The 21,097-nt window shown below is 38.4% G+C and overlaps 1 protein-coding gene across 10 annotated transcripts in view; it reads left to right on the top strand.

Moving 5' to 3' along the window:
- MBD5 (methyl-CpG binding domain protein 5) overlaps positions 1-21,097 on the top strand; it is a 253,948-nt gene that overhangs the window by 173,314 nt on the left and 59,537 nt on the right. For 7 of the 10 annotated variants that reach the window (XM_075001482.1, XM_075001479.1, XM_075001476.1 and 4 more), the window contains 5 exons: positions 1,321-1,423; positions 2,844-3,024; positions 6,966-9,101; positions 16,536-17,561; positions 19,912-20,123. In XM_075001482.1, coding sequence (XP_074857583.1) covers positions 1,321-1,423; positions 2,844-3,024; positions 6,966-9,101; positions 16,536-17,561; positions 19,912-20,123 — 3,658 coding nt within the window. The remainder of the gene's footprint in view (positions 1-1,320; positions 1,424-2,843; positions 3,025-6,965; positions 9,102-16,535; positions 17,562-19,911; positions 20,124-21,097) is intronic. The other 3 variants (XM_075001486.1, XM_075001485.1, XM_075001480.1) reach the window with 2 other exon arrangements.

Raw genomic sequence — 21,097 nt, 5'->3', positions numbered from 1 at the left:
CGCTTCATTTTATTTCTCATCACAGGAAATTTTATTCTAAAAGTTTGACATCCCAAGTACGTCAAGTCGTTTATGATTTTCTTAGATATAGAAACATAAAAAATTAAGATAATCATTTCATAAATTAATTCGAAATCTCCAGTCAACTTCAATAAGAAAATTAATTATTTAAATCGCTGTCTTATAGAAATGCCATATGCAGTTGTTGACCCTATGGACAGCTTAATATTTTTATAGTCTAAAATTAGTTGGTCATGCATCTGTTTTAAATATGAAGTATTTTAATGTTTGGGTGCTTAAATTCTGACTCTCTCCTAGATCCAAATATCATTGTAGTAGATAGGGTGGGTTGGTTCATTCAAAGTAGGAGTTTTATTTACAGTTGACTCTTTACTCTTTTATTCACCAATAATTCAGTATTTTAAATCAAGTTATGTTAGTGTTTTCTCAATAAAAAGTTTAGACAACATTAGTAACAAAGAGCAGCCTCGGAGCATGAGACCTCAGTCATGTCATATCTTTCCTCCTTTAATGGATTACTGTTCTTGATGGAAATTGAATTCTTTTTTTGGCTGTGGAAACGAAGAGCTTCCACAGAGAGTTGCTGAGCCCCAAGTGTTTAGTAGTTGTCTAGTTTATCGGAAACAGAATGTCAAGCCCCCCATATTTAAAAAAAAAAAGCAAACCTATACTAAGCACCAATATATATATAAATATATATAACTGTTTTCCTGCAGTAACATTTCCTGCTTGTGAATTTAGTTTCAGCAAAAGTAAGATGTAAACTTAACTGGCCTAGGTATCCTATTGTGATATTTTTCCTTAAATATGAGTGTGATCAGGAAAAGTACAGTGTGTAGGTGGACTGCTGTACCTTTATTGGAACTCTGTTGACTTCATAGGGAAGATTTGTGTGTTTGCTGCAGTTCTCCTGTGGACCTTACATTGTAACAGGGAAATAAGTGTATTTCCAGAATGGGACTGTAATTCTGCTTGAGGTCTTAAGGCACTACTGAAATATACATAAATAATGAAATTTTTTTTTTTTTTTTGCCAGACAGCCAGCTCTTTATTTTTACATTAAAATCAGTGGAGGTTCTGTCCAGAGATAATTTTGTATCTGGCGCAAAAATGCTTTATATCTGCATTTTTCTTCTGTAATGAGACCTTAACCAATAAAAATTGCCTCCAGATAAAAAACAAACAATCAAATGTCATAAAAATGTAAACCATTCACAATTTTTTTTTCAAATTTTCACCTAACCGTGTATGGAAACCATTACCTAAATGTATTGATTTGTTTGTATTGATCCTTTACAGTCCCAGTGGGTCTTTATTATCCTGCTTGGAGCAGGTTAAAACATACCTGCTCACTGATGGAACCTGCAAATGTGGCTTGGAATGTCCTCTCATTCTTCCCAAGGTAAAAAAGTAGCTTTCAATGCATATGCTACATTGTCTACTAAATAAATTATTGTCATTATTTCTGCTATGCCATAATTTGATTCCTGTTTAAATAGTACATGTAAGAGGACCTATTACCTTTTTTTGGTTTTACACAGAGGTTTGTTTGTATATTGGAGGAAAGAAAAAGTAATGATGGGGGATTTATAAAACCTAACACGAGTACAAATATTTTTGTGATTTTATTTTTATTTAAATTTTCCATTTGTTTTTTCAAACTTTTCTTTAGTGTTGGAAATGTTATTCAACAGTATTGTACTAGTACATGAGACCCAGAAAATGAAACCTACTAATATAGAAGTTTCAAGGCAAGCTGACGACACTCAGCACCTTCCGTAAGATTCCAAACACCTTTAGGATCAGGCACATAATGTATTTTTTTTCTACTTATAAAATATGTATTATTAGTTTGCATTGTGTGCCATCACTCCTATATAGCTTTTTATTATACTTACATGTAAGAAAGATCTATGTAAAAGTAGCTTTCATATAATATCCAGAAACTGAGTCACGTAATGGTAAAATCATATCGATATGAGTGTACAGTCACAGACTGCAGTCCTTGATCCTGGCCACCTGTGGAATCTCATCTTCTTTTAATTGGATATATAGTGCACAAATGCTGTATTCTTTAAAGTTCTGTTCAAATAAAATAAAGGGCAGCTTACATACCTTTATTTGCTTTCTATATTTATCAAAATTTTCATTTTTATATCAAAGGTTGCCTTCATATTACAAAGAGTAATCAATGCAGCAGTGTGTTTGGGACACAAATGCTTTCTCCTTCTCCACCACCACACACCCAAACACACACCTCAGAAGAGAAATTTGATAGATCACTTCCCACCATCCTTCCTCACTATGTAGCCTCAAGCCTCCACTCTTTTTTGAGTCGTACCAAGATTATGGTGCTCTTTCCCATGCACTTTCTACCTTTCTTCATTTGTGGCTGACTTCTTGAACTATTTTAGGAATTCGTTTTCTCAATGTATCCCCCCTAGTTGGGTGGACAGAGAAAGAAGGAGATGTGAGTGAAAGTGAGAGAGAACCAAACGTCCGTGATGGTAGCAGAAAAAACAAGCAAGCTATATACCGCCCATCACTGTCTGGATTTAGCAGTTCTTTCTGTATCTGGACTGGTGGACTTACAAGCAGCATCCAAAAAAAAGAGATTAAAGGGCAGTAGAGGGGTGAGGCAAGAGATCCTCCAAAACATGCTGTCCAGACTGACATACCAAGAAATGTAAGACACATGATGTGGATTGCTTAAGGAATTAAGGCAAATTTAATTTTAACCTAACTGCATTTACAGTTCAGGTGGATTTTTGGAGTTTTCTGCCTTTGTTATTAATGTCTAATATTAGGATAATTTTTTTTAGGTATTTAACTTTGATCCTGGAGCTGCTGTGAAACAGAGAACTGCTGAAGATGTTAAAGCCGATGAAGATGTCACTAAGCTATGTATACATAAACGGAAAATTATTGCTGTGGCTACACTTCATAAAAGCATGGAAGCTCCACATCCTTCATTGGTTCTTACTAGTCCTGGGGGTGGAACAAGTAAGTAATACTATTCGAGAAGAAAAAGATTAATTTGACTACATGATTTAAAAAGTTAGAAACAACTTCTCTAAGCCAATAGCCCCCTATGTTCCAGCCCCCTTTGCTGTTAGAACCTTAGGGAGGAGAATTTTAAAAGTAGAATTTTGAAATAGAGAGTAACAAAAAAAAATAAAATAAAATTTAAGATATTCGCAAAGATGTTAACTGGGACACAGCTGTGCATGGTACAGATGCAGTTTAGTATTTTTGGTTACCATTTATGATTTTAAAAATCTGCCTGGATGCATATGTGCAATGTAACTAAAGCTATTAGCAGCCTTAACTTTGGAGTTTTGCGTCTGCTGTACATTTCTCTTTTCAGCTTTATCATTGCACAAATATACCTTAGCTTTCTTCATGTAGTTTGCGTTTCTATACATCATACTATTTTTATAAAAAGAAAGAAGAAAACAAATGATATGCTTATCATTTTTACATGCTTATCCCCAACCAACTAATCTCAGTTCCCCAGCTTTTCCTACTTTCCTTCGTGACTACACTATTATCCATCTCCCAGTTGAAGAAATCCTTCAATATATAGCTCCTGCAAAACTAAATGCCCCAGCAAATGTAAGACGATTGCCTCTTCAGTTAGACACACTTCCATACCTTTTAATGCATGCTTATAGCCTGTATTCTGTGACATGCAGCTGCATACGTTTGCTTTTGTAATTTAGCTCAAGTCAAATATTAGCTGCAGTTGAATGAGCCAGCTAAGTGCAGATTGAAACTTGTTTGTATATTTTGTGGAGGCTAGGTTAATTTCTGCAGCCATTAAGTATAGGGTGGCCATCCGCCCCATATTAGGCGGGATGGTCCCATATTTGGGACGCCAAAAAGGTGTCCTAACTTATTTTTGAAAGAGGACTGATTGTCCTGTATTTGGGCCCTCCCCCACTGAACTTTTCTGTCAGCAGCTGCCCGCCTGTCCCCACAATATCTCCCTGTCCCGTCTTCAGGACAGGGAGGTATGGTCACCCTTGTTAAGCATCAGTTAGAAAATTGGTAACCCTCTCGTAGGAATTGACTGCCTGTCAATGGGAGAATTTATGTGCACCTTTGCAAGCATTTGAATGTGCAGTCTCTTATCTGAATTAGATTTGCATGTTCTGAGGCTGCATGCCAAGAATGCGATGGTGCTCTGTAAAGGGAAGTAAATTCAGTCTGAGGTACAAGTACCTAGTGTACACCACCTTGGAAGAAAGGCTTCCATTCTTGTTACTGCTGCTTATGATGATATCCCTGAGGCAAAAAGAGGAAATAGAGGATTTATAAAAATCAGATATTGGTAGGTAGAAAAGAAAACAGATTTTTATATATACATGGGAGGTAATATTGAGGTTGGAATCAGGATTATCTAATTTATTATGCACTTACAGTGAATCTGTAATGGAAAAGTACACAGCTTGGATATGTACACGTGTTCACACTCTTTGTAGGCCCCACACACTGGAAGAGAAAAGAAAAGAAAATTGCCTACCCAGAACTCAAAACCTAATGTACTGACTGTATAGAGCCTTAATAAATATATACTACCACAACAACGTTATCATTGTATCTGCAATTCAGTAAAACAAAAAGTACATTTTTAAATCCATCCCTCTTTAGCAGAAGACTTAAGCTTTCTTAAAAAGATGTGGACTGTTAAATCAGGCCAAAATGACTCCTCTTTGTTGAACTAACTGCCTTGTTTGAAATGTTGAACCTCAGAAATGTTTGAGTCGTTTGAGTGCCAAAAAAAGCATTTTTAAAGAGGCATAATAAATAATTTTATATTCACCTAACTGAGAGAATGTGGTTCAAACTTTTCAAAATTAAATGAACATTTTTCATATAATATAGCCATTCTTTCTAAATTATTTGGTTTTTTTTTTTTTTTGTGTTTTTGATATTCTAATGTCATATACTCTTAACTATTGTTTAGTCCTACCATTTTTTACTTTCAGCATACTGTTTTTAAAAGCTAATATTGATGTACATGATTGCCTAGAATTAAAACATGAATAATTAAAAACCCATTTGGTCTCTGCAGTTACCATTAGAGACAGAGAAGGTGACTTCAAATTTTAATGAAAAATATCATAAGTTTATAAGTACTGTCTTAACTTCTCATTTAACAGTCATAGTAGAAGCACTTTAAGAGTCAAATCATGTGGCCCAAATAAAGACCATAAAAATCACATGTTGTGCTGCTACGGAGATATATCCATGTTGCAGCTGGGAATATATCTCCCAGTCTGGACAGGCATACTGGCCTTAGCACTGCTTGTGCTAGCAAGCTTAAGATAGCAATGCAGATGTTATGGCAGGGATGCAGCTGGGACTTGCCACCTGATTTCATACTCACAGGATTGGGAAGGCTGCGACTCAGGGGGCAAACCCAATCCAGCACTTGTGCCCTAAATAATCACATAGCACTTGCTCAGCTAATGCTAATGTGCATCTTCTAGCTAGAGTGTGGACATACCCGAGTCATACATAAACAGTCAGAGTGAAAAGGAGCTTTCAAGTGATTGGCTGTCGTCCCTTACAGTGTGTGATGTCGTTCTTCCATGTGTTATTTCAGCCCAGGGAGCAGCCAGATGGGAGGAGACTGAAAAGGGTCCGTATCCAGCCTTGAGACTTTTGCGTCATATAGTTATTTGCATAGCTTCTTGTGTTATTTGCAGGGGCACTGGAAGCAACCCTTATGATTAGTTGCCTAGTGCATTTCATTATGTTTCTTGGCATTTTTAATATTTACCGTTTTAAGAAGCTGGAATATCTCTATTGTTTGCAACAGGCCTCTAAAATTCATTGGGGGGAGAGCCTGTTGAGTAGAGTAGTGCCTTTACATCGACCCATCACATTTCAATTAGGTTTGACTGTTTAAAAATTACCATTTCCTTTCAGTTGGTTGCATTCCCACAGGAAAACTTTGGCATCATAGCAAAATAATGAAACATAAGCATTCTGAAGAGCTTGTCGCAAGCCGTCACTGAAGCAGCAACAGCAGCACAACCGTACACTGCCCTGGGGATGTCTAGGAGCTGCCAGAGCAGTTATTGTGGCAGCAGAACTGGAAGAACTGGACTGGGATCTTCCACCTCCAATACATTGTCAGAGCCAGCACATAACTCTGTACCATCTTTTCCCCTCTCCACAGCCTGAGCTACCTTTGAATAACCACAGAATTACAGAATCATAGGGCTGGAAGGGAGCTCAGGAGGTCATCTAGTCCAGGCTCCTGCTTCAAGCAGGATCAACCCCCACTAAGTCATCCCAGCCAGGACCTTGACCAGCCAGGACTTAAAAACCTTGAGGGATGGAGAATCCACCACCTCTCTAGGCAACGCATTCCAATGCTTCACCACCCTCCTGGTGAAGTAGTTTTTCCTAAACTGCTCCTAAACCACCTGCTTACTGGAACCAGCTGACATAATTAGTCTGGAAGCTGAAGTGGTTAGCAGTGTGTGCTGAGGTGCTGAAAGTTGGGGATGAAACCCAGTGATGATGCACCATCAGGGAGGTTGTTGCAGTTGCATCAGACATTGTTTTTGCCTGTCTCCTGGGGGAAAATACTAAACTGTGTAGTTTTTTTCTGTGTCAAAAGGAAGTTATTTAAATAGCAAAGTCAAACACTTTAAAGTTAGGAAACGATTCATGTCTGATTAGCCAGGCAACCTTAGTTTTGCTACTTTTATATAAATGCATTATTACATAGTCTTTAATAATGTGATCATGTTCCATTTTTGAACAGGCGACTGTAAATCTGGGGTTTCCTAACTTTTAAATATTTGCTCTGAAACCTTAATGGCTTTTTCTTATTTTTGTATATAATAACTGTAGATGTATATGTGTGTGTAAAACTAATTTTTAAACAGATTTCAAAATAATCATTACTATTTCTTTCCGATCAGGTGCAACTCCAGTAGTACCTTCTCGAGCAACAACTCCAAGATCAGTGCGGAATAAATCACATGAAGGAATTCCCAATTCTGTGATGCCAGAATGTAAAACTCCTTTCAAGTTAATGACTGGGGCATCCAATCCCATGGGTAGGCTCTATGTACAAGAAGTGACTGGAAGCCAGCAGCAAGAGCTTCATTCTGTCTATCCTAGGCAGAGATTGGGCAGTAACGATCATGGACAGAAGTCTCCATATCGTGGCAGTCATGGAGGAATGCCTAGTCCAGCTTCATCAGGATCACAAATATATGGAGATGGCTCAATCTCTCCGAGGACTGATCCACTTGGAAGCCCTGATGTCTTCACAAGGAACAATTCCAGTTTTCATGGAGCACCCAACTCTAGTCCTGTTCAAATGAACAGGACTCCTTTATCTCCACCTTCAGTAATGCTACATGGTTCTCCAGTTCAGTCATCCTGTGCAATGGCTGGAAGGACTAATATACCTCTTTCCCCAACCTTGACCACAAAAAGCCCAGTAATGAAAAAACCCATGTGTAATTTTTCAGCTAATATGGAACTACCACGAGCAATGTTTCACCATAAACCACCCCAAGGCCCACCTCCACCTCCGCCGCCTTCTTGTGCTCTTCAGAAAAAGCCATTAACATCAGAGAAAGATCCACTTGGCATTCTTGACCCTATTCCTAGCAAGCCTGTTAATCAGAATCCTGTTATCATTAACCCAGCTACTTTCCATTCTAATGTCCATTCTCAGGTACCTGTAATGAATGTAAGCATGCCTCCTGCTGTTGTCCCTTTGCCAAGCAATCTTCCTTTGCCAACTGTAAAACCTGGTCATGTGAATCATGGAAGTCATGTACAAAGAGTTCAGCATTCAGCTTCAACCTCCCTCTCTCCTTCGCCAGTGACTTCCCCAGTTCATATGATGGCATCTGGGATTGGAAGAATTGAAGCATCTCCCCAAAGATCACGCTCATCTTCCACATCATCAGATCATGGAAATTTCATGTTGCCTCTAGTAGGACCACAGACATCTTGTAGTGGTATAAAAGTTCCTCCCAGGTCACCAAGATCAACAATAGGGTCTCCAAGACCATCTATGCCATCAAGCCCTTCCACCAAGCCTGATGGACTTCATCAGTACAAGGACATCCCTAACCCACTAATTGCTGGAATGAGTAATGTACTAAATCCTCCAAGCAATGCAGTTTTTCCTACTGCATCTGCTGGAAGTGGTCCCCTGAAGAGTCAGCCTGGTTTGCTGGGAATGCCTTTAAATCAGATCTTGAACCAGCACAATGCTGCCTCTTTTCCAGCAAGTAGTTTACTCTCAGCAGCAGCCAAAGCACAGCTAGCAAATCAAAATAAACTTGCTGGTAACAACAGTAGCAGCAGTAGCAATTCTGGAGGTGTTGCCAGTGGTGGCAACAATGAAGGACATAGCACTTTAAATACCATGTTTCCTCCTGCTGCCAACATGCTTCTACCAACAAATGAAGGGCAAAGTGGTCGAGCAGCACTACGAGATAAACTGATGTCTCAGCAAAAAGACCCTTTGAGGAAAAGAAAACAACCAACTACCAATGTACTGAGTTTGCTTAGACAGTCTCATTTGGATAGCTCTGGAGTTTCTAAACCTGGATCTGATTTGATAAGAAAACAAAATCAAGGTTCATTTCCCATCAGTTCTATGTCTCAGTTGCTTCAGTCCATGAGTTGTCAAAGCTCTCATATGAGCAGCAATAGTATCACTGGTTGTGGGAGCTCAAATACTGTTTTGCCTTGTTCTGCTAACCAGATGCATTTTACAGACACTAATATGAACTCTGGCTCTCTTCAGAATTCATTGACGCAGAGCTTACCTGTAAGAGGGGAAGGTATGCCCTGCCAGAATGCAAACACTAACTTTGTCCATGGTACTAGCCCAGGCACAAACAACCATCTTGCAGGTTTAATAAATCAGATGCAAGCTAGTGGGAACTGTGGGGTACTCAGTCAGGCAGGAATCGCTTTAGGAAACTCGTTACATCTGAACCCACCTCAGTCAAGAATCCACACATCCTCCACTCCAGTGATACCAAACAGCATTGTTAGCAGCTGTAATCAGACAAGTTCTGAAGCAGGTATGTTTTCTTTTAAAAGAGTACTCCTACGTCCATCAGTTTCTAATTGTGTTATGAATTGCTTCTAAATGTATATTTTAGTCATCTGTTTTCATTCTAGGCATAAGAGTATGCCTGTATCAGACACTACCAGATAAAAATATAATCAGACTAAGACAACAACACAGAGGAGTACAGGCAGGTTTTCTTTACAGCAAAATATCATGTACACACAACCTAGACTGCCCCCCAACCCCACTGACTCCTAAAAAACACTAATCTTCCCAATATATAAAATATTTATATACCTGTCCAGGCTAGTAAAAACTCCAACTGTCCCTAGAGATCCATTGTCCATGAAGTGCAATAAAGAGGCCCTTTTGTGCTGTAATAGTGTTCATATGGTTTATTTATTTTGGTTTAAATTCACATGTTAGCTTGTACCAGAAAATCTGCAATGCCATGGATGATTAGAGTTGATCAATCCTTTGACAGTATATTTTGAAACCATTCTGTCACCAATGGCATTAAATCCTTTGTCTAAGGATTTATGAAATCCAATCCTCCATAACCCATGCTTTTTCCAGTGATACAACACTAAATTTTCTTTTGATTTGAGTTAGGTCTGTTTACTCTAACTTATTCAGCAGACAGGCCTTTGAATCATATAGACCTGAACTTTCAAAACATATTCCATAACTCATAAGCTGCTACTAAACTGCAGATGGACTGCTAACATTGTGGTGTTTGTAGGATCACCTATTACCGTACTATGCCACTATAGTTCTTTTTCTTTCCAGTGTTGTAACAGGATGATAGCTATGATCTAAGAAGTTATGAAGTGGCAGAAATATACAGTCTCTACCAATATACAGGAGTGATGTAGCCAAAGAAGTGTGCTGTCGTTTGTGGATGCTCTATTTGAGTTTTTTTTCATGGTCACTTTTGTTTTGGGTGTTTTTACATACAGTAAATTATTTCGTATTGAGCAGCCCCGGGACTGGGAGGTTGGTGCATATACAAATATTCTGGATAATAGAGAGGCATACCTAGCAATGCATAACACTAAAGAAACACAAGGTTAGATATTAAGAAACAAACAAAAATATATGCAGTGTACTTTATTTACCAACAGTAGTATAGGGCACTGTAAATTTATACTGTATTTGCTGTATTTATTTGTATTTACTTTCACTATACTGTACTTATGGAAAACGCAACGAAAATTTACATATGGTTAAAATGCCAGCTATTTGAAAGTTCCAGACAATAGAAAGCAGCATATGAAGTAATTTACTCAATTCTACTTGCTAATTCACTGTGAAACAGTTACTCCTTACTTTGTTTTATATGCCAATTTGGCCATGTCTAGACTAGCCCCCAACTTCGAATGGGGCATGGTAATTAGGGTGTTAGGAGATGAGTAATGAAATGCTGTGGTGCATATGTAGCACTTCATTAGGCTAAATCTCCCCCATGGCAACTTCAAAGTGTCAAATTTCGAAGTGCTGGCTTGCATGTAGCTGCAGGTCACGAGTAAAGGGAGGAGTAAAAGGCTACACGCAAACTGCCACTACACACGAGACAGCACTTCAAGTTTGACACTTGGAAGTTGCCATGGGGGAAATTTAGCCTAATGAAGTGCTGCATATGGACCGCAGCACTTCATTAGTAATCTCCCAACACCCTAATTACCATGCCCCTTTCGAAGTTAGGGGCTATTCTAGACACAGCCTTTGAGTGTCAAATAGCCCTAATCTTTACTGATCAAAACCTAGTTACTATGAGTAAACAGTTGAAATAATCACCTAGAACTAGATAGCTGGCTCTTTGCCTGGGATTTTAATAATACTTTAGATCACAGAGGGTCTTATTTTACCACCCTAACTCATGTTTTCTTATTCCATAACACCTTTTATTAAAAGGTGCTCTCAAGTAAAAGGATAATACATTTTGGCTGTAAAAGTGAAATAAATGTAAAAAAGAATCCAGTTTACTATTAATGATATTTCCTGTTTTGTATTTCTCTCAGATTGAGCAATGAAAATCATTTATCAATTCCATTCTTTCTGGTTCTCAGTGTTGTCATATTTTGATTGCAAACACTGTTTAAAAAAAAATGAAATATAGAGGGAGTTGGGAAACACCCCTACATACAGATTATCCATCACTTTCCATTACAAACATCCTAACTCCTGCATTGCTTACAGCAAGCCTTTGAAATTAGGATATGGAATTCCCTTGAGCATAAGGTCAGGCCTTTTTGGTTCATGCCATGAAATCCTCTGTAAATTTGGTTGTTACAAGGTATTGAATATTGTCGTTTTCCATCTCTGATTTGTGGTGCTGAACACAATTTTGCATTATAACAAATGAAATTTTCAGTGGAAAGCCTTGGAGCAGAGACTGCTGCCCAGCTGTGGCTGAAACAGTAGAGGGATGGTAAAGTAGGGAAATGAGCATCCAAGATGGATCCGTCACATACCCTCTTTTCTGGGGTACCATATGAAGCAAGAATGAACCACCATGTGCCATAGACACAGAAGTTCTAGCTGTGCTTCTTCTGATGCCTGGCATTAATATTTCCATACCCTTCATATCACATACCTTAATTATTTCAATATGCTTACATCTTAACAAATGTGATCTTGAACCACTCATATCTATTCAGAATGCTGCTGCAAATATTTCCCTCGCTCATCTCTTTAACCGTGTTATCTCCTCTTCGCATCCCTCAAGTGGCTCGCTTTTCGCTGTCATAGGAAACTTCACCTATTTTTATTCACTTTACAGGCTATCCCCATCCTATCTATCATCTCTCGTTGAGGATCAAAAGGTCAGCTTTCAGCCCCTGGTGCCAATTTTCACTGTCCACTTGTTAAACCTTAAGGCGAGCATGTTTGTGCTTTCTCCACTGTTGCGCCTCATGCTTTAAAGAAGCTCTCCCATAAGCTTCAGCTCACCAGCTCTTTTAAATCTTTCCTTAAAACTCTCCTCTGCTGTGAAGCCCATGAGACACATGACAGCAGTTGAGTTTCTGGGGTGCAGAAACCACCCCCATTACATTGTCTTATATTGCCTCATTGCAGCCTGGTACCCCCCTACTTAAATTGGAAGTTTTGTGAGATAGGCACTGTCTGCTTATCATCTGTTTTTACAGCACTTTGCACAATGGGATGTTACTCCGTGGCTGGGGCGCCTTGGTGCTATGATAATACCAATAAGTAAGGCAGGTGAACTGAGGAAAAATGTTGTATCAGTAGAAATGGAGGCAAGGAACACAAGGGGTTTTTATGTGGAGATATTACAGTCATGTAATACAGATTTGTATTTTTAAATCAGTAACAGAAACAACTTTAAAAGTGTGTTTAGGTCCCTTTAAGGCTTGCAAGAGGAACTTTCCTGGATATCTAATACTCTGTTATAGGTTTTCCTGGGGCAGTAGCTGTAGGAGTGAGGATATGGTCACTGGCTGTGGAGAGAAATGGGTCTCAGGCAAAGTTTTTATTTAAAAAAAAAAAAAAAAAGTCCATGCTCCTTACCAAGGTTACAGAGTATGAAAGTATGTTTTCATGGTGAGGATGGACTAAAGTTGCCTACAATGATTCCAAAATCTTTCTTGAGTGTAACAGCTACTTTAGACACCCATCATTTTTAATTTGATTTAAAACAAAACGAAAGAAGAGCAAATTCCCTTAGTGTTTCTTTGATAGCTATTTCAGCTTATTGTCAGTGCAATCAGGATAGACCAGTTTCTGTGTGGTCCGTTGCTTCACAAGATTCATGTCAAGCTTGTTGCATTTGAATGCTCATATTAAAAAGTCTCCAGTGTCTCTGGTTATTAATGAGGTACAGACTAAACTGGTAAAAGATGTTTTTATGTACTCTTTACCTGTGATCTTACAGTTCTGTTGTGACAGTTTATTTTCTGGGTAGCAGTGTGATCAGTCTGAAGGGTGAATATGCTCTGAGTTCCACTGACTGATCTAAAGGCCTGCAGCAGAACTGGGATCCTTCTGGTCCCATGACATCTGCTGGTATAAATAATGGAAGCAGGTAATATGTTGTGGGTTGTTTGTTGTGGATAGCATTGAGTAGGGGAAAAAAACAGATTGGAGTAATTTGCAACAAAATATTTATCAGTTTGTTCATAAATAGAATTTCAACAGTGTAAACAATAAAGATTTTAATATTTAAATTTAAGTGGGGAATAGAAAGAGATTTGATGTAATTTAGAATAGGAACTAAAGTATTTTTACATAGTTTAAGCAAGATTTGTTTTATTCTTACAGTAGTAAAAAATTGTGCCTGAGTTCCATTTATATATTAACTGTGGTATGGCAGAGCTTGGGGGATTTTTTTTTTTTGGAAGGTCTTTGTTTTAGGGTATTTTTTTAGCATGGAGGACTATCTTCTGTAGGATTTCTGATTTTAAAGGGTTTTGTGGATAGGAGCAAGATAAAAATGCAAGGAACAATGCGGGGGATGGGACAAGATGGAAGCAGGATTAAAAAATTAGCTCCATGCAAGAATCTAAACTGATCCATTGTATACCAAATTATATCAAGAAGAGGTGGTGCTAGGTACAGCTGACAATGATGCTAGTGTAGTAGCAAATATAGTAATGAATTTCATTTCAATCAGCTAATTATAGTGCCAACTTTTGTAACATTCCTATACTCTGTTCCCATCTAGATGAGTTCCTTTTCTGCAAGCCTGATTTGAGAAGGTCCCTTTGTTTTTTTATATGGAGTAGACAAGAGTCCATCCATATTGTTGTTTCATGTGGCCTGGTATGATAGATAAGAGGGGGTCAACAAGCAAGCGGACAAGAAGGGTACAGTGTACTTAGATTTTTTAGAAAGACTTTGGCAAGGTCTCTCACCAAAAGATCTTATGCAGACTAAGATGTGCTGGGATAAGAAGGAAACTCCTCGCATTGATCAGTAACTAGTTTAAAGAGGAAACAAAAGATAAGAATAAAGGGAAAGGGTTTTTTTTTTCTTGGACTAGAGAAAGGTAAATAGTGGTGTCCCCCATGAGTTTATGCTGGGATCAGTCCTACCCAACATATTCATAAACGATCTGGAATAAGTGGCAAAATTAGCAGAAAATACAAAACTATTCCAAATAGTTAAGTCCCAGGAAGACTTCTAAGAGCTACAAAAAGATCTCACAAAACTATGTGACTAAGCCACAAAATGGCAGTATTCAATATCCAAAAACATAACCCCAACTAAACATATATACAGTGATGGGGTCTAAATTAGCTGGTAGTTCTCAAGGGCTACCATTGTGGATACTTCTGTGAAAATATCTACCCCCTGTGCAGCAGCAATCAAAAAAAGTGAACAAGAATGTTGGGAATCATTGCAAAAGAAGTAGCTAATAAGGCAACATATCTCAATACCTGTCCTGCACTGGCACTGGAAGCACTAGCCATGCCCTGTGGGCGCTGCTGGGCATGCTGCACTTGGAAGGCAGCTATAAAAGGCAGTAACTCAGCTCAGTCAGGGGAAACGGCTGGAGGGGATGACTCACAGACAGAGGCCCCTGCTGCAGAATCGCACAACAACAGGGAGGGAAGACCCTGCTGGCCCGCAGGGCCTGGAGTTCGGGGATGTTTGGAGGGTCCATTTCCCAGACATACCCAGGGACCCCAGAAGCTTGTAAGCATTGCCCCCAGGTACCAGCGCAGGAAGGGGCCCAGAGGAGGGGAAGAATTACACATTTCATGCATGTTGTTGCCTTTTGGAACCAATGTGGCCATCCCAAACACGTATGCAAAACAGAACTAATTCCGTTATGTTGATATCCTATTCCATGCAATTTTGTGAGAGAGCAAGAGAGTTTTTCTGCTGGTCTCTAAATAATTTCTCAGAGAGATTTAGTCTGCAGAAATGAGTATCCAATTGAGAGCTATCTTGACCAGAAAATAAATTCCTCATATAAGAACATGTCATTTAATTGCTACTTGTCATCCTCATCATTTTAGTGTTTGAAAGGTTCTTTGAAAACTTGTTTTATTTTCAAATTTTTTCATTAGCTTTTTTGGGGAAAATGCTGCTTATCAGTTTGAATATATATTTCCAGGCCATATATTTCTTCCTGTGTACTTACCGATGTGGAGAGGGACATCTTGTTTATTTACTTTCTTGTCACAGGTTCCGGACTGCTGTCTGATGAAATTTGCTAGTCATGAAAGCACTAATGCCTGTCTGTTAACATGCTAGCCCTGGGAGCTTGTGAAATCCTGTTCTTATGGTTGCCAGCTTTTATTTCTGTCAACTTTATCTGCAATAGTTGGTTGGTTGATTGCATCACAATATTGTACCTGCTTCAAAGAAAAAAGGCATGATCCTTGTCCCAGGGATCTCAACAGTTGACATCTCATGTAATGTATGTAACTAGATGTGATGTCTGGCTGTCAATACTTCACACTGCTTGAAAGATGGTATTGTGAGGTGTCAGATAAAAAATTGGATTCTGTCTTAACAATACTCTGATGATAGTTGAACTACCAGTTTCCAGTAGTAATGTTTCTGAAGTTTTGCTAAATTATAATGATGCTTTCTGATTTTTATCTGCTTAGCAGGCTACACTATGAAATTTGCTACAGGTTTTCAATAGAAGATAAAATAAATTGTTTTTTCTGCTATCAAATTAATCTGCATTTTTAGTGTTTATGTTTTTCCAATACTCAGGTCACCATGTAAGGTTGAAAAGTATGGGTCAAAGGTGGCTACATTCTGTTTTATTTCTCCTGCTTTTCTGATAGGCAGCTTTTGCAAACAACTTTTGTCGATTTAAATAAGAAATCTCCTTCAGGTAGGGGGAAACAGATAACTTATTTGTGGAGTCCATCACTGGTCAAGGCTGATGGACGGTTATGCAGAAGTAGAAAAAAGATAACGAGTCTTGAATTAATAAGTGTTTACTGTAAATCCACTCAGCAGGCAAACTTTGGATTTCTGTGCCACTCCAGGCAAAGAATCCATCCAAGCTGCCGAAATCACTTTACCTTTTCCTTCAGAAAAATGTCTATTGTTTTTCCTTGCAACTTAGATTAGATTTTAAGGCAATCACTGATAATTTTAGTAGTGGATATGGTGTCAGTTCAAGACCTAACATAGTAAGTTGTAGGTACTTTTTAGTGCTAGACTAATCCAATATATACTTAATAAAATAGTGAAAACCTCGTACACAATTCTCTGCTCAAGGGGTTTGAAAAGAAATATAAGTTTTTGATTTAAACGGGACTCCAGTTGTGAAATGAGGATGGAATTTCTATGCAGTATCTGAAATAATTCATTGCAAATTGTCATTTCAAATTTTAATTTTCTTATTCCGAGTGTTGAACGTAGCTATACTTGTATTAATCTAATTATCATTGTGGTGATGATTGTATTTGTTCTTCAGTTAACATGATTACTATGCATATTATTTTTGTTACAGGGGGTTCAGGACCATCATCTTCCATAGCCATAGCTGGAAGCAGCCAACCTGCCATCACAAAGACAACATCTGTTCTTCAAGATGGTGTTATAGTCACTACAGCAGCTGGAAACCCACTTCCAAGCCAGCTGCCCATTGGGAGTGATTTCTCTTTTGTTGGCCACGAACACACACTTCATTTTCCACAGAACTGCTCTTCAAACAACAATCTTCCGCATTCTCTGAATCCACATCTTCTCAATTCTCTACCTATCTCTTTGCCAGTGAATCAGCAACATCTCCTAAACCAGAATCTATTAAATATACTTCAGCCTTCAGCAGGAGAAGGCAAGTCTGAGGTCCTCCTCAACCCTTTAGGTTTTCTCAACCCGAGTGTAAATACTGCACTAGCTTTTCTCTCCAGTGACATGGATGGGCAGGTATTACAACCTGCTCATTTTCAGCTTCTAGCAGCCCTACTTCAGAATCAAGCCCAAGCAGCTGCCATGCTTCCCCTGCCATCTTTCAATTTGACCATCTCAGATTTGTTACAACAGCAAAATAACCCTTTACCCTCAATAACACAGATGACAGCCCCACCAGACCATTTGCCAAGCAAGCATTCAGACAGCAACAGAGCAGAGACCCTTTTAACCAACTCCCTGGGGAACCCTTTACCAAGCTTTACAGGCACTGACACTACTTCTAATCCCTTGCTCCTCCCAGCTCTCACTGGGGCCTCGGGATTAATGGCCTTGAATCCCCCGCTGTTGGGAGGTGTCCTGAACTCTGCATCGGGCAACACTGCTAATCATCCAGAGATATCCATAGCAACTTCCTCCCAGGCAACCACTACCACAACCACTACATCATCAGCAGTGGCAGCACTGTCTGTCTCAACACTTGGTGGGACAGCAGTGGTGTCAATGGCAGAAACATTGCTGAACATATCTAATAATGCTGGGAATACATCTGGTCCAGCTAAACTCAACAATAACTCTGTGGTGCCACAGCTACTTAACCCTCTACTGGGGACAGGTCTGCTTGGTAAGTTAAATTTTTTCACAGATTTAAGAAAAAAGGTTGGGGGGAGAGTTTGATTCTATTTTCTATTACTAAAAACTCCATTGCATTGCACTATTTTTAAAAAGGTTTTATATGTCACAGCTCACTGAATATTCTAGAGAAAAATAACCATTACTGTCAGATTTTAAATAGCTTTTTTTTAAAAAAATTGAGCAATGTGTAATTCTGTTTTTGAATATAATTTTGTTTTTCATTCCCTCATTCTGATGCCACCAAACCTACAACACACATTTAAATTTAGTCAAGCAAATGACTCCTTTTACTTTTCATCTAATCAAAGCACATGTGCATCTTTGGGATGCAGTATTTTATTTCAAATGTATGTGGCATCACAGGGTTGGTATGAGTAGCTGTGCAATAGATGAAAAATGGCCAACTGCATTTTTTCCAGTTAAATAAAAAATATGCCAAAACCATAGTACATGTCCTATATGGTACATAAAGCACTCCAAGTAAAGCCTGGCACAAATTCAGTAAAGCAGGTTGCCCGTGCTAGCCCTTGATTGTACATTTCTGTTCTCATGTTTCTTTGTTTTTCATTTTGTTTTAGAACCTGAGGTTATCGCACCTGTCAAGCACTTATATAACTAAGTGGAATCTTAAGCTTGAACTATTCTCCTAAATCTCTAGTGCCTTGATACATTTACCCAGAACATGCGATATATTTTGTGTTCTGTGCTGTTTGGATTTGATAAGCAAATAAATAGACCAGTAGGGTGACTAAAATATTGTGTCAAAGAGCTGGAAAGCATTACAACTTTGTTACTTACATCAAGCCACAAGATTGTGACTATGAACTCAGCTCTACTTTTACAATGTACAGTAAATACTTTCATATCTGGCATCCCCGGGATGGGGAGGTTGCCTGATTCTCAAATATTCTGGATAATAGAGAAGAATACCTAGCAGTGCATCACACTAAATAAAAACAGGATTAGATATTAAGAAACAAACAAAAATTTATGCAGAGTACTTTATTTACCAACAACAGTTACATTGCACACTGTAAACTTATACTGCATTGTCTGTATTTATTTGTATTTCCTTTCATTATTGTATATTTATGGAAAACAGAACTAAAATTTACTTATGGTTAAAGTGCTAGTTATTTGAGAGTTCCAGATAACAGAATGCCAGATATGAAAGAGTTTACTGTAATTTAGCATTAGGAGAGTTATTAAATTAGGATTAATTTTTTATCTAAAATAAAATGTCCATTGATTTTTATCCACTGATTCCAGAAGAATAAACTTCAGGAAAAACAGTAGTTGGTGTTAAAGCAAAAATAAGAAATAAGAAAATCCACTTTGTCTTCTTTTATTTGGTAATTTCATAACACCAGAGGCGACAAAGAGTTTGTTTTTCTGTTGTTTGTTACATTATTTTACTTTTCAGTTTACACCAGAGATTTTTCTTTTGATACAAAATGCAGATTTTTAATTTAGTTTAACAATGAGATTTTTTTTCCTCTCTATCTAGAAAATAAACAACTAGTAGAGTTAGCTATCTGTAGTACCTTTCACATCCGGTACTCTCTCAGCGGGTGGGACCATAGATGTTGCAGGAGCAGAGTCCTGGGGCTGGGGGACCAGCATCTGTGCTTCCATGGGGCAGCCATACTGGGACTGGAGCCAGAGCCCCCCAAGGCAGTTAGGGTTTGGAGCCCCCTGGCAGTCCTAGGAGTGTGGGGTGGGACTGGAGCCCCCTGGGAATCCCTGGAAGCTGGACCTAGAGTCCCCAGGGGAGCAGGAGGTTGGAGCTGCAGCAGCCACCAGGCATGTGGGCTACCTGTAGGCAGAAGGCCTGGACCTCCCCGGTCTTGCAAATTCTCTTGTATGGGACCCATCAGTTCTCTTAGTGCATTTTTGTGTTCAAGAGGCTTTGGATTGTTTTTAATCAGGTCAAACAGCACTGTCATATTTATAAAAAGGTTTGGGATGGTGTGGATATTGATGTGGTACGTGGTAGTCACTCTTTGGAATCTACGAATGAATTTCCAAGAAAATGAATACGACTGACACTCATTCTATTGTACTGGCTGTGCACCATTCCAGAGTGAAGGACAGTCACATCAGCATCATTCAAAAAGAATCCTCATATAGATGCAACCTAAAAGAAAGAATGTGGAAGAAAAAAAAATATTAGGATGCATGTTCCTTGAGATCATTTTGCAGAAGATTGCATGGGAAAAGTTTGGTTGTACAGAGTGTGTCAATATTTGTTTACCATTCAGTTAAAATATGACTTAGGTGACTTTCACAGACTCTCAAAAACTATGCTGACTTATTTTTCCATATGCTTGGAATTACAGGTGACATGTCTTCAATAAACACTACTTTGAATAACCATCAACTGACTCATCTCCAGTCACTGTTAAACAACAATCAGATGTTTCCTTCAAATCAGCAGCAACACCAGTTTCTCCAGGGGTACCAGAATCTCCAGGGGTTTCAAGGGCAACCCACCATTCCTGGACCAGCTAACAACCCAAACCCCATGGCTTGTCTGTTCCAAAATTTTCAGGTAGAAAGCACACTGAAATCAATACTCAGTGAATTTAAAAAATCCCAATAGTAGAATTGGTATCTATATTCTTCTTGTTCACTGAATGTTTAAAACAATCTATTTTATTGCAGTTGGTTGCCCTTTTTTAGTATGGATCTTATATTTGCAAATCAGAAGCTTAAAAGCTGAATGTCATTTTTATGCAATTGGAAATACTACTGATTTGCATATACTGACTGCTTTTATTAACTTTCAGGTGGTGTTAATGTGCATGTGGTCATAAACTCCTGGTTGAGAGCAAATGATAGAGACTGATAAAAAGATAACATTAGTTGTCAGTAATGGGAAAGGAGATGATTGTGAGTAACTGACCTTTTCTAATAGTGCCCATAGAAGTAAATGGAAAGACTACTATTAGGGAATGTTGGCTCAGGTGCATAATGGTTAGGATGAACATACAGTAAAAGTTTTGAAAAAAGAGATGTCCCTTTCACATTTCCATCCAAACACACAATTATGTTGATAATATAAATTCAAATGCTAAGTAATGGAATGACAGTGAGAGTATCATCTGAGGTAGGGAGCAAAGCTACAGTTACAGTGTGTACTTGACATTATTATAGTGCAGCAGAACTGAAAACATGAAGGCAGCAGAAATCCAGGTGATAATGCCAGAAAAGCTTTTATCCTTTAAGAAGGAAAAAAGACAACATATCATTTCGTCAATCTAAACAACTAGAAATTGTCTCTGTGTTTGCAAAAATCATGATCAGCTAACTGCCTATTAACCCCTTCACATTTTTTAATTTTGTGAGTTTTGTTAGCTACAGCTTCCTATTTTCAGTTTTTGTCCTGAATTATGAAAATGTTTAGTAATGGTAAGTATTTGAAGCAGTAGTTATAAATATGTTGGTTTCACTATCCATCTTTTCTGTACGGACTTTTTCTGGTATTAATATGGCTTATTATCTTTAGTAAACTTTATCTCTTTA

Source organism: Carettochelys insculpta, chromosome 8 (assembly GCF_033958435.1).
Source record: "Carettochelys insculpta isolate YL-2023 chromosome 8, ASM3395843v1, whole genome shotgun sequence".
Lineage (NCBI taxonomy): Eukaryota > Metazoa > Chordata > Testudines > Carettochelyidae > Carettochelys > Carettochelys insculpta.
This window is presented reverse-complemented; position numbering and strand designations above follow the sequence as displayed.